The 22,693-nt window shown below is 50.0% G+C and overlaps 1 protein-coding gene across 6 annotated transcripts; it reads left to right on the forward strand.

The window, feature by feature from the left end:
- The first annotated feature begins 959 nt into the window (after positions 1–959).
- NFE2L1 (NFE2 like bZIP transcription factor 1) lies at positions 960–14,219 on the forward strand. 6 transcript variants are annotated; one of them, XM_012451860.3, is made up of 6 exons: positions 960–1,039; positions 3,457–4,475; positions 9,165–9,377; positions 9,804–9,893; positions 10,117–10,275; positions 11,047–14,219. In XM_012451860.3, exons 2-6 carry the CDS (start codon positions 3,966–3,968, stop codon positions 12,388–12,390), a joined length of 2,316 nt encoding a protein of 771 aa, XP_012307283.1. In that variant the 5' UTR covers positions 960–1,039; positions 3,457–3,965; the 3' UTR covers positions 12,391–14,219. The 6 variants fall into 6 exon arrangements, with proteins under 6 accessions (XP_012307283.1, XP_012307281.1, XP_012307284.1 ...); XM_012451858.2 differs by lacking the exon at positions 960–1,039 and adding an exon at positions 1,342–1,442; XM_064367493.1 differs by lacking the exon at positions 960–1,039 and adding an exon at positions 1,494–1,699.
- The last annotated feature ends 8,474 nt before the right edge of the window (positions 14,220–22,693 follow it).

Raw genomic sequence — 22,693 nt, forward strand, 5'->3', positions numbered from 1 at the left:
CCTCGGAATTTGTAAGTTTAGAAGCTCCCCAAGTGAGGTTGGGAGTAAACTAACGTTTGAGAGTCACAAACGTGTTTTGAAAATATAACCAGGTGGGACTGGAGAAATTGGAAACTGAGAAACGTCCCTTAAAAAGCAAGACTAAGCTCCGTGGGATTAGATGAGTTTGGAGGGGGGGGCCAAGCGAGGGGTGCTCTTTGGAGTGTTTCCATCGCCGTTACCCCACCTCTCTCACACCACCAACGTCCCACCACCCTCATGACAATCGTCCTCAGGACTGTTCCCGCGAAGGTACCCTTGCCTGAGCCATGAGGCGCAACCGTCCCTCACTGCTGGGATGGCTTCTCCAGGTTCGCCCCGAGAGGAAGTTTGGTTTCTGCCGCCAGCACCCAAGATGGCGGCTCGAGCGTCACAACCACAACAACCACATGCTTCGTGCCCCGCCTCAGCCCTCTCGGGTCTCACTGGACTTTTGCAAGTCACTGTGGGAACCCTCAAGAGGGGAGTTCTGCACTTCGACGGCGATACAACCTCCCATTCCCTGCCCTAGGGCCTCATTGCCCGGCCACTGAAAGCTCTTGAAGCACCCAATCTGGATACTTCACCAGATGCCCAGCCCGCTAACACCACCCGCTGCGAACGCGCGGCCGAGGGGTCCAGGATGCCAGACACTAGGGCCTTCGCCCTACTCATTGGTGGGTCCACGCTGCGGGGCGGGCCTAGGCACCCATTGGGCCTGAAATTATGTCAGTCTTGGGAAATCGTGCCCGGAGATGAGGAGGTACATTCAGCCATTGGGCCCTCTCTGCTGCCAATCAGAAGGACATCCGGCGACGGCCACCGTATCCGCCCGTTGATTGGAGAAACTGTTCCTAGGGTGCCTGCGGCGGGCGGGCTTCCGAGTGCGGTGGCAGGAGGGGGCGGGGAGGGAAGCGGAGGCTGGGGAGCTCTAGGCCGGCCGGCGGTGGCGGCGGCGAGGCCGGATCTCTGGCTGAGGGCCTGCTGTGGCGGCAGCGGCGGACGCCGAGCTTAGCAGCGGGTATCGGGCACATTCCTTTCCCAGAAGGGAGGGGTGCAGCGCCGCGGGGCGGAGGCCTATGGGGCGACGGGCTGCGGGATAGTGCTGAGGCGCAGGAGGCGGGGGCCGAGCGGGGTTCCCGCCGGAGCCGGGCCCTGGGCCTGACAGGGAGGGGCCGCGTGCGGGGCCGAGGACAGCTGGCTCCGTGGTGGGATGGACTGGGCAGGGTTGAGGGCACGAGAAGGCGTGGTGTGAGACCCGGACTTGGGAGTGGGGTGGGGCCATTGGGACGGAGGGCGGGGTGGGGTTTGCTGTAAGGGTGGGTCAAGGCCAGGGAAGTAGCACTTGTTCGCTGGCCGCCCCAGGAGGCTGGAAGCTCAGGCGCCGAGAGTGGGCATGGCGACTTGGTCTCAGCCGGACTCGGGTATCCGGGCAGGGTGGGACCAGTCTTAGGCCAGGGACATGCCCCTAACTCGATTTTGAAGGGACTTTGTGCGGTTTCTCGAACTTAATTGGCTCTTGGGAGGTTTTAGTAATAAATTGCGTGAGAACGGGAGTGTAGCGTAAGCAGGAATTCTGGGTCGCAATTGTGTTTACTCTGACCAAAGAGGGAGGGAGTGTGTGGTGTGTGTGTGTGTATAGTTAGTAGATGGGTCACTTCGCCGGAGAGGAGAAGGGTAGGTATGTCTTGGTTTGTTAGATTAATGGAAGCTCAAAAGTGGAGACCAGAAACAGATTTATCCCCTCGGCACTGGGCAGGCTGGCTGGAGAACGTGGCCATATCCTTCTGCTTTGGCTCAGAAGGTCATATGAATGAAAATAAAACCTGCCTATGCAAATTCTGGATGGAATAGTCCTGCGTAGTAGGCCCCCATCCGTCTCTCTCTCTCTTTTTTTTTTTGAGACGGAGTTTCGCTCTTGTTGCCCAAGCTGGAGTGCAATGGCGCGATCTCGGCTCACCACAACCTCTGCCTTCTGGGTTCAAGCGATTCTTCTGCCTCAGCCACCCAAGTAGCTGGATTACAGGCATGGGCCACCCTCCCCGGCTAATTTTGTATTTTTAGTAGAGACGGGGTTTCACCATGTTGGTCAGGCTGTTGTCGAACTCCTGATCTCAGGTGATTCTCCCTCCTTGGCCTCCTAAAGTGTTGGGATTACAGGCGTGAGCCACCGTGTCTGGCCTTTTTCTTTTCTTTTTTTAAGTTCTGAGGTTAGGAAAGGGAAATTGGATTTCAAAGTTCAGAAAACAAAAGACATTCTTCTGGGTGAAGTGGTGGCCTGAACATTGTCCTTTTGTCCTTCCACACTCTTACCCTTTAATAATCTCACCTTTTTGAACTGGAAAAGACAACTGTTATAGGTGGTTTTTCTCCTGAGAGGTGAAAATCCAGCTTTACTTTTAAGACAGGAAATGGGCTTCTCATGTAAAAATAGAAGCTGGGTAATGCTCCTGTAGCAGGGAGGAGGGCTGGTAAATAAGACAAAGGTGTAAGATATTTTAGATGCCCTGGTCATTGTCTGCTTATCCAAAGAAAGTGACCTTTTAGAATAGTGCACATTTAATATTCAGTAACTGAGATCCTTTGTGATCAGTACCTTTCTTTTTTTTTTTTTTTTTTTTTTTGAGATGGAGTTTCGCTCTTGTTACCCAGGCTGGAGTGCAATGGCGCGATCTCAGCTCACCGCAAGCTCCGCCTCCTGGGTTCAGGCAATTCTCCTGCCTCAGCCTCCTGAGTAGCTGGGATTACAGGCACGCGCCACCATGCCCAGCTAATTTTTTGTATTTTTAGTAGAGATGGGGTTTCACCATGTTGACCAGGATGGTCTCGATCTCTTGACCTCGTGATCCACCCGCCTCGGCCTCCCAAAGTGCTGGGATTACAGGCGTGAGCCACCGCGTCCGGCCTGATCAGTACATTTCTTTTATAGTTCTTATGTCTGTGATCAGTTGCTATATTTTGGGTTTTTTTTTTTCTGAGAGTGTAAGTAGTCCTTTCTTCCTTTAAAAGTGGCCTTTAGGCCGGGCACAGTGGCTCACGCCTGTAATCCTGGCACTTTGGGAGGCCAAGGCGGGCAGATCATCTGAAGTCAGGAGTTTGAGATCATACTACCCAACATGGTGAAACCCTGTCTCTACAAAAAATACAAAAATTAGTTGGGCATAGTAGTGGATGCCTGTAATCTTAGCTACTTGGGAGGCTGAGGCAGGAGAACCGCTTGAACCCGGAAGGTGGTGGTTGCAGTGAGTGGAGATTATGACACCACTGTACTCCAGCCTGGGCAAAGCGTGAGACTCTGTCTCCAAAAAAAAAAAAAAAGGTGAAAGTGGCCTTTGATTGTGTTTTCTGCCTTCTACTGTGAAGATTTCCTACCCTGATCATGATGTGAAAAGTATGGAATGAAATCTAACCCTGTTGCTTTTGTGATTCCCATTTCAGGTTTCTCTGGAAACCCCCCTGGTAAGTGTGGAGGAGGCGGGACACTCTGATCCAAGACAAAAGGCCTGTAGCTCCAGCCAAAGAAAATAAACATTAAGAGGGAGAAGGAAAAAAAGTCCATCAGCTGTTCTTGAGAACAGCCTGCAGTGGAATCTACAGAGAGGACAACTAATGTGAGTGAGGAAGTGACTGTATGTGGACTGTGGAGACAGTAAGTCACGTGGGCCGTGAGGGCCTGGACTGGGTTAGGAACAGTTGCACTTTCAGAGGTGAGGTGTCGAGAAGGGAAAAGTGAATGTTGTCTGGAGTGTGGCCTTGGCCTTGGCTCCACAGGGTGTGCTTTCCTCTGGGGCCATCAGGGAGCTCAGCCCTTGTGTTCTGCCAGGGTGGGGTACGGGGTTTGGCACCGAGCAGGGTAACCTGCTGGCTGAAGCGGCAGAGCAGTGGCCTTGATTTGTCTTTTGGAAGATTTAAAAACCAAAAAGCATAAACATTCTGGTCCTTCAGCAATGCTTTCTCTGAAGAAATACTTAACGGAAGGACTTCTCCAGTTCACCATTCTGCTAAGTTTGATTGGGGTACGGGTGGACGTGGATACTTACCTGACCTCACAGCTCCCCCCACTCCGGGAGATCATCCTGGGGCCCAGTTCTGCCTATACTCAGACCCAGTTCCACAACCTGAGGAATACCTTGGATGGCTATGGTATCCACCCCAAGAGCATAGACCTGGACAATTACTTCACTGCCCGGCGGCTCCTCAGTCAGGTGAGGGCCCTGGACAGGTTCCAGGTGCCAACCACTGAGGTAAATGCCTGGCTGGTTCACCGAGACCCAGAGGGGTCTGTCTCTGGCAGTCAGCCCAACTCAGGCCTCGCTCTCGAGAGTTCCAGTGGCCTCCAAGATGTGACAGGCCCAGACAACGGGGTTCGAGAAAGCGAAACGGAACAGGGATTCGGTGAAGATTTGGAGGATTTGGGGGCTGTAGCCCCTCCAGTCAGTGGAGACTTAACCAAAGAGGTTAGTGGACTTATGGTGGGTGGGTGGGGCCTGGGAATTGGGGGTGGGGGTGAGCTGGTCCTGAAGGATTGTGGTCACAACCCTGAGACCTGTAAAGAGCCAGACAGGTTCCAGTGGGGCCTCAGGCGCTGTTCTTGTGTAGGGATGGGCTGAACTGTCTGACATTAGGACTGGGGGCTGGGAGCATTTCCCTGTGTTGAACCATTGACCTAACTAAATGTACTGTCATGGCAGTGGGGGAGGTTCCTACACATGCCAGAGTGTTTACTGCTTGAGGCCTGGGGTGGGGGAGGAGTCATGTTGTGATGGGCTTTGATGCAGTGTACATCTGTTGCTAAGACACAAATATTTTATGGACTGTTGCCTTTTACCTCCCCCTACATCAGAACACAGACATACCCTGAAGTTCTCCTTTGTGGTCAGGCCTGTTGTATTGTCGTGATAATTCAGACCTCCTGGGCCTGAGCCAAGGGGTAGATTTGAATAGTTATTCTTGGCCAGGAGAGGGCCAAGGCTTCCATTCTTTGCTAAAGGCCCACTGCAGGGAGTAGGGAAAAGGCGGCTGGGAGCTAGAAGAGAAACTGCCTTCTGCTGCCCAAGTCAACTTGCTTTGAGCTGTCAGAAGAGATCCTTAGCTCTTGTCACATGCCTGACATACTGTTCTGGGCAGAAAGTGATGCCGTTCTTTGCCTTTTAAGATGCAAATGGCTACTGGTGCCTCTGCCCCACCATGATAAGATTGCTTTGAGTTGTGGGTTTGTATGGCTCTGGCTTGCCACCCAGCCTTAAGGAGCTGAGGAAAAGGCCTACTGCACTCCCCTGGCCATTAGGGAAGGAAAAGGCCTGATTGGGTTTTTGGAGGTGGCTACGTGGAGGAATGTAAAAAGTTTTACAGATGCTGCAGAAATTGGCTCCTCTGCCTGCCAGGTCAGACCATGTTTTCCCTCCTTCCCTGCTTTGGAGACTTTTCCTGAGCTCAGTTCTCTGACCGTTAGTGACTGTCGAACAGTATGGCTTGTTCTAGGCCAGTGGTGATTTTGTCCCCGAGGGTGCAGGTGCCAGTATGGTGAAACAGTTTTGGTTGTCACAACTTTGGGTGGGGGTGCTACTGGGACTTAGTGGGTAGAGGCCAAGGATGCTGCTTAACATCCTAAATGGCACAGGACACCTCCAGACAACAGATTTGTCTGACCCCAAGTGTCAGTAGTGTAGGGACTGAGACACTCTGCTCTGTTCAAATGGCTCATACTGGACATTCTTTGAAAGGGACTAGGATTATCTGAGCGCAGGAGCCAGGAACATTTCTTACCTTTCAGGGCCTCTTATTTTAGCATCTTACAGGACCTCTTGGAACTTCACCTTTCTTCTGCTTGCCCTTTCCCTTTTGTTCAGGTGGGCTCCAGTCTTGGCACAGTGTTCTTTAAAGTGTGCTTCCCAGTCTCTGCTCCATACTCCTGCCCCAGTGTAGCTCCCCCAGGGGTGGGTGGAGCTGAGTTTGCTCCTGGAAGCCCTGCAGGGGTAGCTCCATATCAATTCCTTTTGGGATGGGAATGGGATGGGATGTTTTGGACATAATTGGGTGGGTTGGGGCAGGATGGGATGGGACTTTGATGCTCCCTTCCTCTGTTTCTTGGCCCTGGTGAAGGTTGTGCTTTTCCTTATCTCAGGCCTTTAGGACTCCCTTTGGGATGTGGGGTGGGTCAGCATTAGGGGCCCAGGCTGGGTATGGGGGAAGGGAGGATTATTATGTGTCTAGAACAACATTTCCTCAGCAACTCAGGGATAAAAATACCCAGGTCCAGAGCATGTGACAGGCACTGCTGGAACTGGTATTATCCCTGGGGTGGTAGTGCTCTCCTGCTGCCAGGCCTGTTCTATGGACAGCCATAGCCTAGGCCCTTGTCAGGGATAGGATTCCCCTTGAGATTGGCATTCTGCCCAGAGCAGGGGGGTGGCCTGTTTACACCTCTTTTCAGGCTAGGAGCAGACTGACCAGAGAGAACATACTGTCTCTTCAACCTGACCTTAGGCTCCAGGGGAGCAGCAGTGGGGAGGGAGCTAAATTTCCCCTTGAGATACCAATCCAGGGAGTCTGAATTGTGATACTGAGTCTGTATTGTGATACTGAGTCTGTGAGGGGCTTCTTTACTGCTTGGATGAGATGTGGGCCAGGGATTAGGCAGAGAATGCTCTTGAACAAAGCTGGGGTAAAAGGAGAATGGGGACATTTGTGGCCAGGAGAATGTCGAGCACCTGTCTCTCTAAGTGTAGGGCTTCTGGGTTGTGTCTCCCCTCCTCTTGCTTAGGGCTAGGCCTGGCCAGCACTGTGACATTGCTGCATTTGGGAAAAATGGCCTTCCTTTTTCCCTAGTCTGGCCTATTTTGGGGTGACAAAACTTATGGTGGGCCTGTGTGCCCTGGGTTCCTGCCCAGCCTGGCCCGTGAGTCCCTGGCCTTGAGAACTGGCCACTGCCTTCCTGAGGAATGGGAAAACTCCTTCCACTTCTAGCAAAGAATTTAGATTCCCAGAGAATCTGGGGAGGAGTGTCTGCCCAGTCCTGAGTGGGCTGGATGAGCAAGCTGCGACAGGAGGGAGGAGAGTGGCACCCCTTCCCCCAGGGCTCTCACTGCGCCACCCCAGCTGACTGACTGGGCTGGGTGGGGCTGCCCGCCCCTGGGCGCATCTCCTCAAGGAGACGGAGGCGGCCCAGGGATGGGCTGGTTCTTTGCGGCAGCTTCTCCAGCTGCCCTGATGCAGCGATTGGTTCCCGTCTGCAGCTAGGTAACAGGCGGTGGGAGGGGATTGGCTCCTTCCACATCTCCAGCGGAGACTTGGGGGAGGAGATTGGCTCTCTGCGCAGCCTAGGTAACGACAGTGGGAGGGGATTGGCTCTTTCCGCAGCCCAGCTGCTGACCTGGGGGAGGGGATTGGCTCTCTGCAGCCTCAGCAGTGACCTGCGGGGTGGGAGGGGGAGGGGATTGGCTCCTTGCTGCAGCCTAGGTAACAAGTTTGGGGGGCGTGGGGAGGGGGAGAGGGAGGAGCGGGAGGATAGGCCCAGGAGGGAGCTTGCTTTCCTCTGCAGCTTGAGCACGGAGCATGGGGTGGGAGTCCCATCTCACTGCAGCCTCTGCGGTGAGCTCAGGGTGGGGGCAGCTGGGCGCCTGAGTGGAACTGGGGTTCTGAGGTGGGAGGGGGCTGCTCAAGGATGGAGGAAGGGGGCTGGGCTGGGCCGCCCAGGCAGCATCACGGGCGGGGCACCCTCCTCAGGCCCCTCGGAGCTAGCAAGGGGCCACCCTTCCAGCCTGGTGTGCTCCCTGAAAGCCAAGAGCTCCTTGCAGCCCCCTGTCCGGCTTCCCGGCACCGGCTGCCCTGGGGCTCATCTCGCAGACCATGACCCGCCTGGACCGCAGCTCTCACAGTGGTGGGGGCCATGCCAAAGGCAGCCGGCCCCTTAACTCTTTGCTGGCTGGTCACCGGGTGGCCCAGCCCCCCTCTGCTCCTGGGTCCAGGGCTTCTATTCAGGTTGGTGTATGTGGGGAGACTAAAGGGAGTATTACATCTGGGAGGTCTTAGGGTCAGGGAGGGTTAATGGGAGAGGGATACCGGCTTAGAGGTAGGGAGGAGGTGGGTCTGATCTAAGAAATTGCTTTCTGGAAAGTGTGTGTCTGCATTTTATCCCCTGGATGGAAGGCAACACTTTAGGGTTTCTTCAGGCTTGTGGGGAGGGCACGACTACAGGGGGGTGCCATATATAGGAAGCCCAAATAGCTCTGTTTATTGGGGTTCTATGCTCTTGGCAGCGGGGGTGGCAGTTGGTGCAGCAGCTGTTCACAAGCCACCAGGGCAGAGCGGGAGGGAGGCATTTTGGTGGCCAAGGTGGCAGTTGTAGCTGAGCAGTGATGGGGGTTATGTCCTTGAGTGGGTTGACTGATAGGGAGTTGGTGAGTCCTGGGGTGTGGTGAGGAAGGGAGTGAGAGCCCTGCTGTGAGGGGACACAGGCTGGCCTGAGCAGGGGTGGGATGCCCCCCTGGGGATCATCTGAGAGTGGGAATTCTGGTAGGGATGAATCTTAAGGTGAGCCTGGGGTTGAGGAGTTGTGGGTGTCCGCCTTACTCTTGCTGCCAGCTGGGGAATGGGGAATGGCTGTAGGAAGGGCTGGAGACAGCATGGCGTTGTCATTGGTTGCATCAGGTGGTTGGAAATGCAGGGATTTTCCTCTCCAGCCTACCCCACCCCTTTATGCAAATGAAATGGCACCACAAGGCTGATGCAAGCCTGGCCACTGCTAAGCAGTTCTGCATGACAATTTGCTCTTGCTTGCCATGGCCAGCTTCCACCAAACCAAGTTTTAAGGGGTCTGATTCCCAAAGCGAGAGGTGTCTCCTGATGTTCCCCTTCTTTATGTAGGTGTGAGGCGGCCCTGCCTTTTGGCCGGGTGTGTCTTGGTCCACATCCCAATCATTGCCACCTTGATGGTGATAGTCATGCTAATGGTTGCTAGTGGCTCTCTTTTTTTGTGTGGTGAGGGAATAGTGTCTGGAAATAGATGAATGAGCACATGCTGGTGCAGAGGGACCAGGGGGTAAAGGCAGGACTAGCTGGGGTGACACTAGGAGGGACCTCTGAGGGGCAGGACAAGGAAAGGACCCAGGTTCCTGAGAGCTAAAGTCATGTGATCTGTCTTTCAGGACATAGATCTGATTGACATCCTTTGGCGACAGGATATTGATTTGGGGGCTGGGCGTGAGGTTTTTGACTATAGTCATCGCCAGAAGGAGCAGGATGTGGAGAAGGAGCTGCGAGATGGAGGCGAGCAGGACACCTGGGCAGGCGAGGGCGCGGAAGCTCTGGCACGGAACCTGCTAGTGGATGGAGAGACTGGGGAGAGCTTCCCTGCACAGGTACCATCACCTCTGCTCACTGGGCTCTCTTCTTGTCTCTTCTCCTCTGACAAAAACCAGGCTGGAGTTCTTCCAGAAACTTCCCTTAGAGAAGACAGTTTGTGTGTGGGGTGGACCTGAATTTCTGTTTTGGGTTGCATCTATCAGTCTCAGTGGCTGAGTCTTGGAAAGGGGAGTGGAAAGCAGCAGACGCAGAAGGGCCAGGCCTTGGCAACAGACAACTCAAGGGAGACAGAGCATCTAGCATCTTCCTGCTTGCTTCAGGCCTCTTCCACTCTCCCTTCTGTTGTTCGGAGTTTGGGATTGGGGGCCAGCCATTAGCCTGGGAATGGGAGGGAGACTGCAGGCCTTCACCCATTCTGAGAAAGAAGCTTCAGCCTTAGGCAGCTAAGGCCCCAGTCAGACTTACAGTTCCTGTTGCCACAGGTGCCTAGTGGGGAGGACCAGACGGCCCTGTCCCTGGAAGAGTGCCTTAGGCTGCTGGAAGCCACCTGCCCCTTTGGGGAGAATGCTGAGGTGAGCAGGACTCCAGTGAGAGCCCACCAAGTGAGCAGGGAAGCTTGTACCTGGTGTGTCCCTTCATGAGTGAGGGGCCAGCTCTTGGTTCTGGCCTTGTCCTGGCTGCTGGGGGTAAATGCAGAGGAAGGAAGAACAGAAACAGACTCCAGGTGGTAGTCTCTGGGAGGAAGGCACAAGGTCTTTCCTTCCCCCTCGTTGAAGCCTCTATGTTTTGCCCTAGTTTCCAGCAGACATTTCCAGCATAACAGAAGCAGTGCCTGGTGAGAGTGAGCCCCCGGATCTTCAAAACAACCTCTTGTCTCCTCTCCTGACTGGGACAGAGTCACCATTTGATTTGGAACAGCAGTGGCAAGATCTCATGTCCATCATGGAAATGCAGGTAGGATTGTCGAACGGCACAAACCTATTGGATTTTGCACAGGGTATCTTAGCACTCAGTTGCTTTTCCATCTCTGCGGAAAGAAAGAATTCTGATCCATAGGAAAGTGGGGACACTGAGAGGAAACCTGTCCAGGTGTGTCCTTGGGGCAATGGGAGGTGGAGACAGGTAGGGTTTGGGTTAAATAAAACTCAGGACTCAGCCTTCCAAATCAGAGCCTGCCTCCTGGGTGTGCCTTCTTCCTTTTCTTCAGGCAAATAGGCACTTTGCTGAGTGCATTAATAACAGCTGACATTCACATGGTGCTTTACAGCCATCGTTCTTTCACTTGGCTCTCACAATCATCTAGTTAGCCTTTATTATTTCAAAGGTGAGGAAACTGAAGCTCAGAGAGGTTAAATGATGTGCCCATGGTCACACAGCAAGTGGTGCAACTAGGTTTTCTGACGTAAGTCTGGGTGTTCTTTTCACTGTGTTGATTTTGCAGTAACAAGGTAGTGTTTTCTTCCTCTCCCTCCAAGATGATGGGAGTCTAGCCAAAAATGAGGAAAAGCTGGTCAGTCCTACATTAGGGTCAAGCCTACATGGAAGAACCCATCTGTGCCAGGCCTGGTGGATGAAGCTCGGTCAGGAGCTGACACTGTGGGCTTTGGTTTCTAGTCTTTTGCCTTTACACCCAGCAGCTATGCCTCTGTTGGGTGCCTGCAGTGTGTGAGCCCCAGGGGAGGGAGTCAGTTCCTAGTGAACAGTGGTGCTCTTCTCCCCTCCCAGGCCATGGAAGTGAACACATCAGCAAGTGAAATCCTGTACAATACCCCTTCTGGAGATCCACTGAGCACCAACTACAGCCTTGCCCCCAACACTCCCATCAATCAGAATGTCAGCCTGCATCAGGCGTCCCTGGGGGGCTGCGGCCAGGACTTCTTACTCTTCAGCCCCGAGGTGGAAAGCCTGCCTGTGGCCAGTAGCTCCACGCTGCTCCCATTGGTCCCCAGCAATTCCACCAGCCTCAACTCCACCTTTGGCTCCACCAACCTAACAGGGCTCTTCTTTCCACCCCAGCTCAATGGCACAGCCAATGACACAGCAGGCCCAGAGCTGCCTGACCCACTGGGGGGTCTGTTAGATGAAGCCATGTTGGATGAGATTAGCCTAATGGACCTGGCCATTGAAGAAGGCTTTAACCCTGTGCAGGCCTCCCAGCTGGAGGAGGAATTTGACTCTGACTCAGGCCTCTCCTTAGACTCCAGCCATAGCCCTTCTTCCCTAAGCAGCTCTGAAGGCAGTTCTTCCTCCTCTTCCTCTTCTTCCTCTTCTTCCTCTGCTTCTTCCTCTGCATCTTCCTCTTTTTCTGAGGAAGGTGCAGTTGGCTACAGCTCTGACTCTGAGACCCTGGATCTGGAAGAGGCCGAGGGTGCTGTGGGCTACCAGCCTGAGTATTCCAAGTTCTGCCGCATGAGCTACCAGGATCCGGCTCAGCTCTCCTGCCTGCCCTACCTGGAGCATGTGGGCCACAACCACACATACAACATGGCACCCAGTGCCCTGGACTCAGCTGACCTGCCACCACCCAGTGCCCTCAAGAAAGGCAGCAAGGAGAAGCAGGCTGACTTCCTGGACAAGCAGATGAGCCGGGATGAGCACCGAGCCCGAGCCATGAAGATTCCTTTCACCAATGACAAAATCATCAACCTGCCTGTGGAAGAGTTCAATGAGCTGCTGTCCAAATACCAGCTAAGCGAAGCCCAGCTGAGCCTCATCCGAGACATCCGGCGCCGGGGCAAGAACAAGATGGCGGCGCAGAACTGCCGCAAGCGCAAGCTGGACACCATCTTGAATCTGGAGCGTGATGTGGAGGACCTGCAGCGCGACAAAGCCCGGCTGCTGCGGGAGAAAGTGGAGTTCCTGCGCTCCCTGCGGCAGATGAAGCAGAAGGTCCAGAGCCTGTACCAGGAGGTGTTTGGGCGGCTGCGGGATGAGAATGGGCGACCCTACTCACCTAGTCAGTATGCGCTTCAGTACGCTGGGGACGGCAGTGTCCTCCTCATCCCCCGCACGATGGCCGACCAGCAGGCCCGGCGGCAGGAGAGGAAGCCAAAGGACCGGAGAAAGTGAGCCTGGGGAGGAAGGGGGTTTGATGCCCACCAAGACCGAAACTGGAGAAGGGCTGGGCCTGGACCTGGACCTAGACCTACACCTACAGCTACAGTGGGAACTTTAATGCCTTCTTATCCAATATATCTTCTCAGATGGGATGACTGCGGGTCAGTGTACAGGAAGAGGCGGGCGCAGGCACTGGCTGGCTCAGCTCCACTTGGGTGGAGTGGAAGTAGCCAGACCATTTGGACGGACAGGGTCCTCACCCTACTACTTTCCTGTGAGGCAAGGGTGGTGGTGGAGTTGCTGGAGGTAGAGGAGCTGTGTGGAGCAAAGGCCGACAAAGGGGAAGGAATGGACCTGTGAGAGGAAGGGAAGGTGGCAGAAAGTTTCATTCCAGGAAAGAGGCAAAGAGAAGGAAACCCCAAAAATCAAAGTAGGAAGAAAATCAGAGGGAAGATTAAGGTTGGCTCTGGCCAGGATTCCAGGCAGCAGGTTTGAGTGACTCTGGTGGGCCTAGGTCACTGGTGATAAACCCCATTTCACCCCAGGGGGGTTACACAGACACAGGGTGGGGGTGGGGAAGGGCGATGTTAACTCTTTCTGCTCCTTGCACTTTGGCATCCCTGAAGGGGAGCTCTTGGGTATCATCGGCTGGAATGTTTCAATCGAATGGAGCCACTAGGCCCCAACACTGGCTTGGAGATTTAGGGTCAAAGAGTGAACAGGAAAGGGTCATGTGGCCCCATGTTGCAGCAGCCCCAATGTCACGCATGTCATTCACTGCCTTGCCGCTCCATCTCCCTCCATGCTGTAGCCACCCCTGAGCTGAGGCTCCCATTGTCTCCATCAGAGCCTGCATGTGAATGCCATCCTCCTTGGGTCTGGTGTTTGTGTTCCCCACCCCTCACCAGCTGCCTGAGCTCTTCTGTAGCTGGGGTAGGGTGCTGGCAGTGCTCTGGGAACTGTGCCTGCAGCCTTCCTCTTTGGGGACTGCTTTGAGGCAGGGGAATGATGGAGGGAGGATTTAGTGCAGCAGCCTCCAGGCAGGATTCAGCACAACACTGGAGAGTGACCCTTCCCTAAGGCCTTTGCCTACCAACAACTGGGCTTGTCACTGGGGAAACAAAAAATTACACAACCCAGCAACAACAAAAAAACTAGTCTTAGAATTTCTTGGCGCTTTGATTTTTTTTAGGGCTTGTGCCCTGTTTCACTTATAGGGTCTAGAATGCTTGTGTTGAGTAAAAAGGAGATGCCCCAATATTCAAAGCTGCTAAATGTTCTCTTTGCCATAAAGACTCCGTGTAACTGTGTGAACACTTGGGATCTTTCTCCTCTGTCCCGAGGTCGTCGTCTTTCTTTTTTGGGTTTCTTTCTAGAAGATTGAGAAGTGCATGTGACAGGCTGAGAGCACTCCCCACCCCAAACACACAAGCTCTCAGCCACAGGCAGCTTCTCCGCAGCCCCAGCTTAGCACAGGCTCCTGGAGGGCTGCCTGGGGGAGGCAGACATGGGAGTGCCAAGGTGGCCAGATGATTCCAGGACCACAATGTATTTTTAACTGTTTGCCACTGCTTCCCCCACCCCTGCCCGGCTCTGGAGTACTACTGTCTGCCCCAGACAAGCAGGAGTGAAACGGGGTAAAGGGGAGGAGAGCACTGATTCCCAGTTAGGGGGTTCATAACTGAGCAGTAGGGATAGAAGGTGTGAACCTAGGAGTGCTATAAATTATTTTCCTTGTAGATTTTATTTTTAATTTATCTCTTGTGACCTGCCAGGGAGAGGGGAGAAAGAGATGCTGTTGAGCACATGACAAAATAAAATAAAATAAAATGGATGATTCATTCTCAAGTGCAATTTTTTCCCCACTTTGACTTTAAATTGAGAATAAAGGAAATGGACTTCTGTGGGGAGGACTGGCCATTGTGTGGCCAAGGCAGAGCTCACATGGGAAGATGGGTGGAGAAATGGGAAGGTTGACAATGAGGAACTTTAAAAGGCAAGTCTTAAATACTGTATTAAACCTTTAGAGCAGGCATTATGCAGTGTGTACTTCATAGGGTTAGTCAGCTCAATCCTCTCAGGAATGATCCAGAGTTCTTTTGGTGTCATACAGCTAGGCTACGTGGAGGTGTCACCTAACCCAGCTCCTTACCTGTCCACCTGCTACAAACTGTACTTTTAAACTCAATTGTGCTGTTATTTCTCTAGTGGCCTCACCTGCCAAAGGGGTGCAGAGCATCGGAGTGTAGTCATGATGATGAAAACCTGAGAAACCCATGGCAGCGACTAACATGTGACAAGCACTACTGTGTAACCAGCAGCAGGACCACTAAAGAGAAGCAGGAAGCCGGGGTTTAGGACCCTGGAAAACCTCCCCTGCTGAGGGAGCTAGAATCTGTTTTCCCTCAGAATGCTCAACTACCCAGCCTATGAAGAGCTGTAATGCTTTCAGGTCTCTGTATGGATGCTGGAATTTCCAAATGCCCATGTTAGGGCAGGTGTTTAGTATATGCTCGAGGAATGAACGCTCACTCAGCAGTCTTTTTATTGGCAGGGTCTCACTCTGTCACCCAGCCTGGAGTGCAGTGACATGATCTCAGTTCATTGCAACTTCCACCTTCAGGGCTCAAGCCATCCTCCCACCTCAGCTTCCCAACTAGCTGGGACTACGGGTGCATGCCACCACGTCTGGCTAATTTTTGTAGAGACAAGGTTTCACTATGTTGCCCACGCTGGTCTCAAACTCCTAGGGTCAAGTGATCCGCCTGCCTCAGTCTCCCAAAGTGCTAGGATTATAGGCATGAGCCATTGCTCCTGGCCTCTTCTGTAAGATTATTGGACAGGGTTTAGGAGTAGAAGCTATGATCCCCTTAATGGAAGCTGTGAAATCATCCACTGGATACCACTCTGTAACCTGGCTCAGGTGTCCTTTAGTGATACTACTTTAGTCATGTTTAGAATTGTTCTAAGGAGTGGAGTAGAATTCTAAAAATGATGCCGGGCGCAGTGGCTCGCGCCTGTAATCCCAGCACTTTGGGAGGCTGAGGCAAGTGGATCATGAGGTCAGAAGATTGAGACCATCCTGGCCAACATAGTGAAACCCCATCTCTACTAAAAATACAAAAATTAGCTGGGTGTGGTGGCATCTGACTGCAATCCCAGCTACTCGGGAGGCTGAGACAGGACAATCACTTGAACAAGGGACTCGGAGGTTGCAGTAGCTGAGATGGCGCCACTGCACTCCCAGCCTGGTGACAGCAAGATTCCATCTCAAAAAAAAAAAAAAAAAAGATGATGATTTTTTAATGTCTCAGTTTATAAGAGCCTCTCCTCGACTCCCCGGCCTCCAGTTGGAAAGGTTTGGTCATATCAAAAAAGAACTCTTTCCTAATTAGGAATTGACTAATGTCTATAAGCCAGATAAAACCAAGACACGTAAAGGGGTGAAAAAAAAGCAAAACTAAAAGTTAGTTTGAGGCTGGGAGTGGTGCCTCATGCCTGTAATCCCAGAACTTTGGGAGGCTGAGGTGGGTGGATCACCTCAGGCCAGGAGTTCAAAACCAGCCTAACCAACACCGTGAAATCCTGTCTACTAAAAATACAAAAATTACCTGGGTGTGGTGGCGGGCGCTTGTAATCCTAGCAACTCGGAGGCTGAGGCAGGAGAATGGCTTGAACCTGGGAGGCAGAGGTTACTGTGAGCCGAGATCGTGCCACTGCACTCTAGCCTGGGCAACAAGAGCAAAATTCCATCTCAAAAAAAAAAAAAAAAAAAGTTAGTTTGAAAAACATTAATTCATACCAATAATTTAAAAAACAAATTATATGTAGAAAACTGAAAAGTAAAATTCAGTTTTAATATTCTCATATCCTTTCTAGAAATGTATATACAGTCATGTGTTAATGACTAACATACATTCTGAGAAATGCTTCATTAGACCATTTTGTCAGAGTGTACTTACACAAAATTAAATGGTAGTGCCCACTACACACCTAGCCTGTGTACTATAGCCTATTGCTCCTAGGCTACAAACCTGTACAACATGTTGCTATACTGACTACTGTAGGCAGCTGAAGTACAATGATAAGCACCTGTATATCTAAACATAGAAAAGGTGCATAGAGGAAGACCACAGTGAAGAAAAATTTGAAAAAATTAAAAATAAAAGGTACAGTATAGGCTCGGTGCAGTAGCTCATACCTGTACTCCCAAGAAGACTGTGCCACTGCACTCCAGCCTGGGTGACAAAGTGAGACCCTGTCTCAAAAAAAAAAAAGTACACTAGAAGTAGGGTATTATAATCTTACTGGACACATATGTGATCTGTCATTGATGAAATGTTATGCAGCACATGACTATTTTTGTTCAGTAATTAGGCTGTAACTTTTACCTTGTTTTGTAATCATTTTTAACTTAAAAGATTTAGAGATTTGAAAAATTCCTCTTAACCCCTTTGCTAGTGTCATCCCTGGTCTGAGTAAGAATATTTTTGTTGGCTGGGCGAGGTGGCTCACACCTGTAATCTCAATATTTTGGGAGTCTGATGCGGGCGGATCATGAGGTCAGGAGTTCCAGACTAGCCTGACCAACATGGTGAAACCCTGACTCTACTAAAAATATAAAAATTAGCCGGGTATGGTGGTGTGTGCCTGTAATCCCAGCTACTCGGGAAGCTGAGGCAGGAGAATCGCTTGAACCTGGGAGGCGGAGATTGCAGCGAGCTGAGATTGCGCCATTATACTCCAGCCTGGGTGACAAGGTGAGAACGAGACTCTTTTAAAAAAAAAAAAAAAAAAAAAAAAAATTTTTGTTAGCAGCTCCTCCCCCTTAGAGAGATGTACAGTTTTGTCTAGGATCGTGCTGATTAGCTGGGGCATGGCGCCAAGTTGGTCAGCACTGCTGTGGAGCTGACCTCTTTTTCTGCTGGCAAGTGGAGTGGGTATTCCAGCCTCTTTCTGGCAGGAAGAAGATAGGAGGACTCAAGGCCTATGGAAGGGCTACTACCACTAGCCATCTACCTAAGGCAGAAAGTGAGAAGAGGTCTTGGTGGAAGGCTGGGAGCCAAACAGGACTGAGGCTCAACAAAGGACCAAACTGTGCAGGGTGACTGATTTGGGTGGGTGTGGGAAAGCTTACTTTGTCTTGACTTCAGCAATTGGAGGCTTCATTCAAATTTTTTCTCACATTTTACTCATGTTAAGGAGATAAAAACAGACCCATATTTTCAACCTCTGCCCTGCATAGATCTCACCAATGAAGGTAGGGCTGTTTCAGTGTCAATAAAAATAGAATAGTGAACTATGGAGGTAAAATCATGATCTAGAGACATGCTTCAGTGTCAAGACTGGCCTCCATGGCTGACATTTCCCCACCCTTACTGGGGAAAGCTGAGTAATAATTAGTCCAACAAACAGGTGAACAAGGAGGTACTTTCCATAGAGCCCTGTCAAGCTGGCCTCATCCCTGCTTTTATAACTCCCAGCTAAACCAAACCTTGCAGCCCGTCTTCACATTTGCTTGGCAAACAGTTCCTTATGGGAAAAAAACAACATCACCACCACCCTCAAGTCCACTACCTCATCCTGTAGGCACTGATGAAGAGCAACAACTTTAGAAGCCTGTTTCCATATTGATATGCCATTGTATACAAACATAGGTACTAGATTGGTGTCTGCTTTGTAAGTCATTTTCCCAGCCAAGTACAGAAATTCTGTAGCAAAACCTACATGCTTCATGACCATGAGTGGTTAAGCCTTATTTTTCTATCACAGATCCCCCTCTGTTAAGTGAAGGGGACCCACAACCTTCAGCTTGTCAGTTTGTCAATATACCAAAAATAACGTTTCTTTTTACCTTTGCTTTCTTACACAGAACTCAATCATCTTCCTTGACTCTGGCTCTGAAGTTTGGAGTGGAGAATGAGCATTTGGGGACTATGGGGATATGAAACTTAACACTATGAGTTCCAGTCCTTGTTCTGTTCAGTTTGTGTCTGCCTGAATCAGCTGAGAAATAGCATCTAGTATACATATTGTCTCTGGAGTAGTGTCAGAGTATGGTACCTTGCAAAAGAGATCCGATTTCAAAAATCGGCTGGATAGAAGTCTTTGTCCTCCATTTTGAGTACACAATACCAACAGAGGTCTTAAAGCTGTTTTTTGTTTTTTGGAGACAGGGTCTGGCTCTGTCATCCAGGCTGAAGTGCAGTAGTGCAATCTTGGCTCACTGTAAAACTGCCTCTGGGCTCAAGCTATCCTCCCACCTCAGCCTCCTGGTAGCTGGCATACAGGCATGCACCACCATGCCTGGCTAATTTTTGTATTTTTAGTAGAGACGGGGTTTCGCCATGTTGTCCAGGTTAGTCTTGAATTGAGTTCAAGCGATCCATCCACCTCAGCCTCCAAAGTGCTGGGATTACAGGCATGAGCCACTGCACCGTCTTAAAGCTGCTTCTTTTCCAGCCTAACTTAAACTGCAGAATGGAGATAGGTTACATGGTATTTTTAAAATTTAATTCCAGATGCTCTTCAACCGAGGAAACAAAAAATCTAGTTCACTTGGGGTGGAGAAAAGACCAAAGAGTTGGCATCCTGCCTTTTGTGTCAAACACAAGTGTAACAAGGCTAATACAGTTGACTTGAACTTTCCAATCCTCAGTTGGGGGCTGAAGCAGTAACTGAAGCAATGGGCTAGTGTCCCAAAGCCAGGCCTCAAAGTTGCCCAGCCTGACCCTAGGCTATGCAAATAGCAAAAAGGGCAGGCTTGGTCAAAGTCAACTAGGATTTAAAAATCCCTTTGGGGTAAACTGGCTTTGGTACTATCACAAACCACCATACAAACCAACAAAGTCACAAGGCAGACCAGTTATGCTGTTGTACATTTTAACACAGGCTATTTAACACACCCAAAAACTACAGAAGCTGAATTGTCAGGACTTACTCTAAATATTTCAGCCTTGCCTCACTTTTGCCACCTCATTAGCCTAAGCCAAAAAAAATAAAGCCTTAAAAAGGCACTGCTTTGCTTGCCCCGCAAAGCAGGGCCAACTATGCTTTTCATCCCAGCAGGATGGTTTTATTTCAGATTTCCTTGACTTTCAACATTCAGCAGTTTATTCAGGAAACTTACAAGGCCAAGGTCAAATAAGTCATCCATAAGAAAGACGAGTAACTTTAAACCTAACACACCAGATAGGAAAGTATTAACTTTTGGGGAAAACCTCAATGCTGGACATCGTCAAAACAAGGTGATGTGCAGATCCAGACTGACAAGTTGTCTTGGGACCTTAAGCTCTACTCTATCAAATTCCTGTAATCCCACAAGGACACACTAGGATGCCTCTCCCTAATTGTTTTCTATTGCTGAGAGCTAAGACTCCTTTATTAAGTTGAACGCTAACACTGAGCCTGGACTTAGTTCAGTCCTATCAGCTTTAAATTTTAAATGAGGACATATCTTCATCAGAAAACCTGCACATTAATCCCAGCTGTCTATCATTTTCCCTTTTACTATGAAAATAATTGCTTTATAATGTAGATTCCCAATGCCACAGTCCATAAAAACATGCCGCACACACAGACAAACTCCAAATGGCCAGAGTTTAAGATCAAACTGAGCCAAGTCTATGGCCACTACAGAATTGACAGTTCTGGAATATAAGGTCATATCTGAAAATAGGTATTTAAACATTTAATTAGGTGAGGTGTGTTGGCTCACACTTGTAATTCCAACACTTTGGGAGGCAGAGACAGGAGGACTGCTTGAGTCCAGGAATTCAAGATCAGCCTGGGCAACATAGTGAGACCTCATCTCTACTAATAGTTAAAAAAAATAATAATAATTAGCTGGGCATTATGGCACACATCTGTAGTCTCAGCTACTCAGCAGGCTGAGGTGGGAGGATCCTTTAGCCCAGGAAGATGAGGCTGCTATGAGCCATGGTAGCACCACTGCACTCCAGCCTGGGTGACAGAGTGAGACCATCTCTCCAAAAAAAAATTGCTGGGCATGGTGGCTCACGCCTGTAATCCCAGCACTTTGGGAGGCCAAGGCAGGTGGATTGCCTGAGGTCAGGAGTTTGAGACCAGCCTGGCCAACATGGTGAAAGCCCATCTCTACTAAAAATACAAAAAATTAACTGTGCATGGTGGTAGGCACCTGTAGTCCCAGGTACTCTGGAGGCTGAGGCAGGAGAAATGCTTGAACCCAGGAGGCAGAGTTTGCAGTGAGCCAACATCGTGCCAGGGCAAAAAAAGCAAAACTCCATCTCAAAAAAAAAAAAAAAAAAATTGGCTATCAATTTTTTTTTTTTTTTGAGATGGTTTTGCTCTTGTCACCCAGGCTGGAGTGCAGTGGTGCAATCTCTGCACGCTGCAACCTCCACCTCCCAGGTTCAAGCAATTCTCCTGCCTCAGCCTCCCAAATAGCTGGGATTACAGATGCCCACCACCACGCCCCGCTAATTTTTGTATTTTTGGTAGAGAAGAGTTTCAACATGTTAGCCAGGCTGGTCTCGAACTCCTGACCTCAGGTGATTCACCTGCTTCAGCCTCCCAAAGTGTTGGGATTACAGGCATGAACCACCGTGCCTGGCCGGTTGTCTAAATTTTCAAACAATATCAAATGTAGGAACAATTATTACTCAGCACTGTCAGGGTGTTGTTTCTATGGTCATTTTTCCATCCATTTGCAATACGAAACTTAAGACAATGAAGGAGCAAGACTTTTGTTTTACTGGCTCTGCCAGTACAGGACACCTCAGGTAATAATGATGTCACAATATTAGCAAGTTCCCCTTATCTAATAGTAACTAAGATAATTTATTTCCTCTTTAATTCCCAGACAAGAGGTCTATGATGGTGTAATTTTATGGAAACCATCCAACAAACATGTTTTTCCACTGTCTGAAGAAATATTCTTTGGTCGGGAGTGGTGGCTCATGCCTGTAATCCCAGGACTTTGGGAAGCCGAGGCGGGCAGATCACCTGAGGTCAGGAGTTCGAGACCAGCGTGGCCAATATGGTGAAACCCTGTCTCTACTAAAAATACCAAAAAAAATTAGCCAGGCCTGGTGGTGCGCATCTGTAGTCCCAGCTACTTGGGAGGCTGGGGCAGAACTGCTTGAACCCTGGAGGCAGAGGCTGCAGTGAGCCAAGATCGTGCCATTGCATTCCAGCCTGGGCAACAGAATAAGACTCTGTCTCAAAAACAGAACAAACAATAAACAAAGAAATAATCTCTGAATATTTTCTCAAGCTGACTTAACATTCGTTGTGCCTATTTATATTTGTAGCAGTTTGAATTTGTGGCCTCAACAATCATAAAAGTTGGACCTTAAACCATAGATCTAGTGATGTTCTAATTGGCTTTTGAAAATAACAAAATTCTGTCTAGTTTCAACTCAGTTTTCACTGCATGCATAGCAGTATTACTATTTTCTCTGGTGGAGAATAACAGTTTTTACAACAGCTCAGGAATGCCACAAATGACAAGGAAATCAGTTCCAAAGGTTAAGGCCAAAGCTGACTAGTAGCCCATTTGGGATACAATCCAAGGCTGTAGTTTCATTTCAGTGCATTTGATGGTACAGAACAGAACCAGAACACCTCCACCTAAACTCCCTTAATTAGCTACCGATGGCTGTGCTACTGCCAACCACCACAAGGGCACACACTCAGAACTCTGTGCAGGAGGAAGGCCTGTCTGTGATCCAGACCTTCAGTAAGGTTCCCCAGCTCCATTTATGTCTCCCCAGAACTTTCCTCAGGAGGCTTTTGGAAAAGTATCTACACATCAGTTTATTTTAAACATAGGCTTTGCACAAGTGAGTAGCGCTCAACTGTTACACTGATTAGATATCAGTGGAAATGCTATTTCTGTTATAATTTTGGCTCTAGAATCACAGGCAGAAAATGTTTTAAGTCAGTGCTTAAACACAGGGCCAATTCCTGGAAAATTTTGGAGAAGCAGATTTTAGCCAAGGTCCAATACATACTAGAGGCAGGATCTAAACCTAACTCAAAAACCCATGTTTCCAAATATATCATAGTTTGGAAGTGCTATCAGGTCAGAGTGCTCAATAAACTTTCAGCAATACTGAAGACAGCATGATGGGACCATCTTTACAATCTCTGCATTAACTGATAAATGCTCAGTATTTACTAAATTAACATGGTGAGACCACTTAAAGATTCAGGCCAGGCACTAGATTTTCAAGCCTGCAGCAAGAAATAAAACCATCCAAGTGAGGACGCCATTTTCAACAGGCTGAACCTATAAGGTAAGAAGGGTTTCTGGTAAGACTTAAGACAGAAA

This window comes from Aotus nancymaae, unplaced genomic scaffold (genome assembly GCF_030222135.1).
Source record: "Aotus nancymaae isolate 86718 unplaced genomic scaffold, 86718_ANA_hifiasm-v0.15.2.pri h1tg000072l, whole genome shotgun sequence".
Classification (NCBI taxonomy): domain Eukaryota; kingdom Metazoa; phylum Chordata; class Mammalia; order Primates; family Aotidae; genus Aotus; species Aotus nancymaae.